The following is a 7,784-nucleotide window of genomic DNA, read 5'->3' as shown; positions in this document are numbered from 1 at the left end:
AATTTAGTTGGATAAACTTAATTGAATTGCTTGTTACCTACAGAAGCAATTCAATTAAGTTGGTTCAACTTTTTTCTTTTTAGAGTGCTGCTGATTAAACCTCAAACACACACAGGCTAAAAGGGTTGCATGAGGGAGTCCACTGTTACAGATGTGTGGAGTTCTTTGTTGTGTTGTGCAAAAAAGCATCAAAACAGGTGAAGCTTTTTTGCTGCAGCTGCAGCATCGTCCTCTACAGTTATTACTTTTTTTTTTTTTTTACAAATGTCCCCAGTTAGTAAATATTCCATTGCAATCTGTGGAACTGCAGCATTTTCTGATGTATCCTTAGTAAACCATGACTTCCTTAGTATTTTCATTTTAGATGAAAATATGATGCGACACAGAATCTCGTTTCCCTTAGCAATTCTTCAAAATGGGAAAGACAATAGAACATATGATTAAAGTAAGGCAAATGTGTTTAGATTATAAAAAGTCAGAAATAGCTAAAAACAATTACACTGGGTTTAATTTACCCAAATGAAGTCAGAGCAATAACTGAAAAGTTTAAAACAACTGGAATATGGACAAATAAGGCTGGAGAAGGAGTGAAGTCTTTCATGAAGAGAGGCTAAAAGAAAGTCAATAACAGACGACTTCCTCAACTTATTATTTTTTCATGCCCTTTATCTAAAGCAATATTACATTTAATTTTAATATTTTTGGATGGGGAATTACTGGAAGATTTTTATTGCCTTTCACATTAAGCTTATTGGATCAGCTAGTCGCTTTTCTCCTCAAACTGAACTACCAAATCGTTTTTTGAAGTTACTCTTGGTAATAGTGCTTCTAAACAAGACGTAATGATGAAAATGGGAGCTACAAGTGGCAAAAACGTTCTTGTTGTTTAATTGTTTTATTTAATTTAAATCTATGTACAGTAAGAGGCATTTTAGACAATTTAAGAATTATCTAAACCTCTAGAAGATTTAAAAATGGAGCAGAACGACACGTTGCATTAAATAATTTTGCGCATAAAAGACATCAAGACGTTTGACATCTCCAGCCAAAGACGGAAATTAGTTCAAAATCTGGCAGCTGCAGCGAGGTTACTGTGACACAAAGTTCAATAAACAGAGTTTGTCAGTGTGATCGTTAGGTTGCACTCGTGATCCAAAACGAGTTTGCTAGCTGAGGTTTTCTCATGCTGCTCGCACAATGGCCCGTACGTGGGAGCTGCCTGGTGGCATTGCTTAATTAGGCGAAGAGTTGATTCATTTGCACTAATTGACAGCTAATTAAAGGAGTGAGGGTACATTGGATTGACGTCCCTGTGAGCGGCACTTTGACCGCAGGGGATGTTACGGAGAGGGAATGATGAAATGTTGAATCTTCTGAGCACCACCTGCCGTCAGGAGTGGCCCCGAACATATGGGCCCCTCTGTGTGTGTCTGAGTGTGTGATTAGTTAAACGGGCTCATCTTACAGTGCTGAAATGCAGCCTGTTGAGCGCCAGCTGCCTGTACTGCGAGCGCTTCATCTCCGCCCAGAAATAAGAAAGTATCTGAACAAATCTAAAAGATGTTGCTGAAAAACTTTTGGAACCAGAGCTTAATATCAAGGAGAAATATCTGCGGTTAGATATGACCCTAATTAGGTGTGCCCTCTGACCCCTGGCTGGCATGAAGCATCTGTCAATTTAACGCTTTTTGATCTTTTTAGCAAAATGCTTACAAAAAAATGTATTTTTGGACCCGAGGTCACGTCCACTTTCTAGTATACATGGCAAATCCATGAAAAAGCTGCATGTTTGGTGGCATATCCAACAGAAGCTACAAGTTAAGTTTCTGTCATATTTTGTTGCAAAAGCATGAGTCAGCAACCTTACCAAACATTTTTGCCTTCAGTCCAGCTAAACCAAAGCAACATACATTTTTTAAACAAAATAGCTTGTATTGATAAAGTCTTTTTTGAGGACAATCGTCTGACGCTTTGACATAACAGCTGTATGGATACATTGATTAAATTACACACAGATATGTACAAATATCATATCTGAAGGCAGATGGTTGTACTGGGGTAGAAAAGCAAGAGTTAGAATACAAACTCATTTGTAAAATATTTGCCATTATCTTCCCACTTCTCATTTCTGAACTACTTTGTCAGTGTTTCACATTAAATTATGCTATGCTACAATACATTGATATTTATTGCTATGTCATGAAGAAATGTGAAAAGGTTCAGTAAGTACAATGTTGTTGCAAGGCACCGTCACAAATATATCTGGAATACACCGTTTTTCTCTTTGTGCAGCCAAATGTCTCTGGGTGGAACATGACAAAAAAAAATTGACGTGAGTTATTGTAGAATATGATGTATCACTCTTTACAACGCTGCTTATTTTAGAAGTGCCTGCAGGATGTTAACAAACACTGACTGGAGTCTAACGTCCAAATGCTAAGTGGCCTCAATGAGCTTTCAGAGGCACCTTGATCCCTGTCCCCTCATCTGGGACCACGCTCTCTACAGGAGACCAGGAATAGGCTGTCTTCATGTCTGCTGGTGCTGTCCATGTGAAACCAGAACGGACAATTAGGGGCTTATTAGGGTCTTGGGGAGATGTACCTCACGGGGCGTCTGTTCGCCGATTTGGCCCCAACTCCGAGCCACTGCCATAGTTCAAAAACAGTCAGGGGCATTGTCTCACCTAATTACGTTGAAACCAGGGGCCCCTTCTCCTGTTGTTACGGCCATGCCTGTCCACTTCCCCTGTCCTGCCAAAGTGCTAGTCCCTGTCTTGCGGAAGGGTGCTAATTAGACAAGAAACAGGCCGAGTAATTATGCCAATTCCTGTTAGGAGCTGCCCTGGTGAGGAATATTAGTTTTGGCAAGAAAGTTTTGCCATTGCAGGGCCTATCTCCCACATTTTCAGTATTTTTTTTTCTTTTTTTCTGATTATTGAAACAACACATGTGCAAAAGCAACAGGGGAGAGAATCCTAGACAAAACTTCCGAGCAGAAATAGAGACCACAGAATGGCATTAGCATGAAGTTATTGCCCTAATTAATGCTTTGCTCCCACAAAGCAAACCAGTGAATAACCGATGGCGCATTGTTCGGACTGTGAGAGCTTTTTGTTTCCTCACCCTAATAGGTTGTTTTGATCAACGGCTGTTTGGTGACCCGGCTCCTCTTTCTAAAAGGCCAAGCTCAGGAAAAACGGCAATTAGCTAGATTAGAAGGGCCATTTCTGGAGTCGTTACAAAGATAAAGATAGAACAAAGAGACAAAGCTAAAGATGGTTCAGCAACTTCCAGAAACTGAGACCAAACCTTTGGACCAAAAGGCAGAAAAAGTTCTAAACGTCTCACTAATAAAACTACAAGTATGTGAAAGCAGGCGGAACACCTTTCCACCAAAAGGATTATTATTGTTGATTGTTTAAATCACTTTTTGGAAGAGTCTAATACACATGCTTCACATTTGAATTGAAATCTATTGTTCAGATTCAGAGAACCACTCTGTTTTTCTGTCATATGAAACCACCATCATGCTGGAATATGAATATAACATATTCCTCTGGTCTTCTTGTAATGATGCACTGCAATAACTTTTTTGTTGCGAACATACATGGTTTTGTGTAACACAACTTTGATGTTTTTTGGGGGTTTTTTTTAATGTTGCTGTTTGCCTCTCAGACCGGTTCCTCCCCTTTAAAATAGGAACCACAAAACTTTAACTGCACTTTAAATGATGGTGTTAATACCGAGAGAACATTGTTAATGGCCGGATTAGGGTTCACTGCTAAGAGAAAGCAAAAATACAAATGGAAAACCAGAAGTGTGGTACAGGAAAAAACTGCAAGCAGATATGTTTGCTGCGGCTTAAATGTCAGACGTCAAATTGAAACGTGAGGTGGATAAAGTCAAGAAAGAGTGGAGAGTACCTGTTGAGAAGGTGAGTAGCAGCATTAAAACGTGAGGGAGTCAGTGACTGTGTGATGACAATAAAGTCTATTTAGCATCATTGTTGTTCTACTTCATCGTCAATTTTTCTGCATATACCAGAAGCTTGTTGAATGAAAAGGTTTTGAAATGGATCTAAATTTAATTCATCAACCTCATACAACAGACTGTGCCCCAAACTAAGCACAATATCGTATTATTCATCTGTCTGTCTGTTCGATCATCTGTCCATCCATGTATTGTACTTCACTTATCTGAAATCAGATCCAGGAGGAAACCCCTGTCCTCCCTCTCTCCGGTCACATCCTCCATTTTAATCTGAGGGATCCCGAGGCGTCCGCAAGCGACACGGGACAAATAGTCCCTTCAGTGAGTTCTGGGTATTCCCTGGAGTCTCCTCCCAGCGGGATGAGCCCAGAAAACCTCCACAGGGAGGAGGCCAGGCAGCATCCTGACCAGATACTCGAACCACCTCAACTGACTCCTGTCGATGCCGAGAAGCAGCAGCTCTACTTTGAGCCTCCCTGGATGGCTTAGGTCCTCTTCCTAACCCACCCACCAAGGCCAGCTGGTATCCTTTCTTACTAACATGAATACAAAACATAGATAAAGCATTTGCATTTATCTGCAATACAGCCAATTTTAAACCTTATTAAGAAATATAATGAACACACTTCATACCCTTTGTTAAATCTTAAACAAGTACGGTGCCAGGGGAGTTTTCATATGTTTAATGAAAAATGTGATATTTGCTCTAGTTCAAATAAAAAGCAGAAAGAATTTCCTAAAGAGTGTGCTAACACAGTTATGCTAACCGTAATACATGTTTTTGCAAAACATGTACGTAGGCTGTCATGCATGTCACATGTGAGAATATGTGGGGATCCTCACATATTTATGAGGATCGTCTGCAGTAATCATGTCTGAAACACGGTATGTTGAACCTATTCGTTTTAACACCTACTTCTAAGTCAAGTTTTCTTGAAAAGTACTTTTTCTTGTGGAGTCCCAGGTCAGCAGCAATGCTAAGAAGGCACAATATTTGCCTATACCTCGGACCGGCCCTATGCTCCACAGTCTGTGTGTTAATACAAATGAAACCACTGATGTCATATTTACTATATCACAGTCATTGTTTCCCTCTTTTTTCTGTTTTTAAAATAAAACTTTTCACAAAACAAAGGTCACATTTTGACCTCTTAAAAGCTCATTCCATTATATTTATGGTCTCACCGGAAAAAATGGCGCGTAGAAACACATTTGACAATCGACTTTCTCGGGTTGAAGCCAAATCTCCTGATCGCGTCTGAATCTGTTGTGGTGTCTTTCCTCTCGTGGCAGCCCGGCGGGTACCCGCGGTACTCCCGTGGGAGCCTCCCCATTTATTTATTTATTCATCGCCACACATGTCCCAGTGATGCCGCTTCCTTCCAGCGCGTCTCCTCATCTCCATAAAACTCTCCTGTGCGCAATTGTCTGTCCAGATGTCCGAAAGCGTGCCGCAAATTATCTCCAAACGACTGAAATTCCCGCATTAATTGAATAATAGCTCATTAGACAAGATTAGGCTTGAAGAAAAAAGGGGTGAGGGAACGAGAGTATTTCCACTTTATTTCACAATCAAGAGCTTCACTTATTTCTCTTATAACCGACGGATGGTTTCCTTTGACATCCTCGTTTGCTCTCACTTTCCAAATTGGATTAAATCGCCCAATCTGTAACCTTTTAGCGTGTATCGGTCTTATTTTATTTAATATATCTAAAGGTAGCAACAGTGCGCCCCAGAGGGCGTGGAGGGGGAGGAGGATAAATCTGTTGTCGTTTGCTTTCGTTGTTGATCTCACATTTAATTACCACCGTGGTGTGTCCTAAATACACCGAACTGGGACAACTTTATTATGTGACCCGTCGAATGGTAATAATAAACTAATCAACAGATGCGCAGATTGTGGCCACAGAGACAAAACGTTTAGTGCGCAAACCTAATTAGAATATGCAAATCACAGCGGGACGTTGGGAAGAAAGCTGGACCCTGCGTTCAGCTTAGATTTGCTTCATTAAGCTGAAATGTTTTGTCTGGCGCGATTCTGTTGTTTTTCTTAACATTCGCAAGTGAGAATCTTACTATTCTAGACTTTCATTTGCAGAATGTCTTCTGTTTAATGTTAATTGTCTGTTTCATTTATGAATAATTTAATGTAAGAATTGGTGTCATTTCCGTTTGACGCTTTACCTTTTTTTCCCCCTAATGGATCTATTTAGCACCTTAGACCAATAATATCAAAAATAATAATAATGATGAAGTTTCAACATTTTCCTTTTATTATTATGTAATGAAGAAAAAATATAACTAAGTTTAGAGGGGCATAGTTTAGAATTTGAAAATACAATAATGTTAAAAATCAAATAATGAATTAAAATTAAAGGTCGGGCATGTTACAATAAGTTCTAATAAATATAACATCAATAATATTTTTATTTATGTATCATATCAACAATTTCATGATTAAAGAAATAAATGTACATCTACTTATTCTCTAATAATTACCAGTGATTTCTCCCATAAGGCTTCACGGATCTGACAAAAACTTCAGCAAATTCTCCCCTCTTGTGATTGGCTGCCGCCTGTTGCCCGTTGAATAAAAAGCGCAGCGCGGATGAGTCCAGAGATTTAAAAAAAAAAAAAAAAAAAGCATCGCATTGTTGCGTACCAGCGATCAGGAGTATTTTTGCTGGAGAGAGAAGGCCAACAGCATGACTGGTAAGGAGGGAGTTGTGCTGTCAGACACAGAGAATAAACAGAAAACAGCTTCACAGAACGTCCTAAACCAGGGGGACTCCAAGCATCAGCCTCCGGTCTGGAAGATGGCCCCCACTGTGCAGCGGCGCACCGGCTTTGGCATCCAGGAGCTGCTCGGCCTCAACAAGGAGCCTCCGGCGACCGCACCACGGCGGCCCCTGGAGACTCTGCCGCACAGAGCGCACGTCCTGGCCGCCAGGTCGGCCCTCGGACACGCAGGGCTCGGAGTCGGCATGGGTTTCCTGGGCCCGGAGAGTATACACACGTTTTACAGTCAGCCTGCTTTTCTGGAGGTGCTGTCAGAGGCGCAAAATGTGCACCTGCAGCCACTGCACAGGGCGCCGCAGATGGACCCCCAAATGGAGGCTCAACACTCCGGTGCCAGCTCCGGTGAGTGCCTCTCAGTCCAGAAAAAAAGTATTCCTCAAAGTTCTGACTCATAATTTTAAAGACATAAGAGAAACGCAGAAATTAAGCATTTAATATATTTTTTCAGTCTTATTAATGGTATAAAATGTTTTTCATAGATTTTACTTGAAATGGAAATTATTAAAATTTCGCGAAAATACGGGTCTATTTTTTTTTCTTTTCCGTAATTATTCGATTTTAGCTACTTTAATTTTTGAACGAACCTGCGTGCAAATGTAGAAATGCACAACCCGTTTTAGGTAAATCATGCGACTTAATCTGTATAAAACAATATTTGGAATTGTTTTTTGTTGTTGTTGTTGTTTTTTTGGAAACGTCAAATATTCTGATATATATCACCTATAAATGATTTTATGACATATGATCACAGATTCAGATGACTTGAGTTCCTCCGGTGATCCGAAATTCTCCACCTCATCGATGTGTCAAAGCAAGAAGAGAAAGAAAAGAAGACACAGGTAAATATTATTTATTTATTTATTTATTTATTTAATGTATTTAAAATGTTTTATATATTTTATTTTTAATCTATTCTATGATAAACTCTGATAATGTTTGAAGTTTAGTTAAAGATTATTATTATTATTATTATTATTATTATTATTATTATT

General features: G+C 39.6%; 1 protein-coding gene across 1 annotated transcript in view; it reads left to right on the top strand.

Annotated features, from left to right (window-relative positions):
- The first annotated feature begins 6,466 nt into the window (after positions 1-6,466).
- LOC103138691 (visual system homeobox 2-like) overlaps positions 6,467-7,784 on the top strand; it is a 5,257-nt gene continuing 3,939 nt past the window's right edge. The window contains exons 1-2 of the mRNA XM_007553000.2: positions 6,467-7,134; positions 7,544-7,631. Of these exons, the coding sequence (XP_007553062.1) occupies positions 6,699-7,134; positions 7,544-7,631 (524 nt within the window). The 5' untranslated portion in view covers positions 6,467-6,698. The remainder of the gene's footprint in view (positions 7,135-7,543; positions 7,632-7,784) is intronic.

Source organism: Poecilia formosa, unplaced genomic scaffold, assembly GCF_000485575.1.
Source record: "Poecilia formosa unplaced genomic scaffold, Poecilia_formosa-5.1.2 Scaffold53, whole genome shotgun sequence".
Taxonomy (NCBI): Eukaryota; Metazoa; Chordata; class Actinopteri; order Cyprinodontiformes; family Poeciliidae; genus Poecilia; species Poecilia formosa.
The sequence above is the reverse complement of the archived record's forward strand: the minus strand, read 5'-3'. Positions and strand labels throughout refer to the sequence as shown.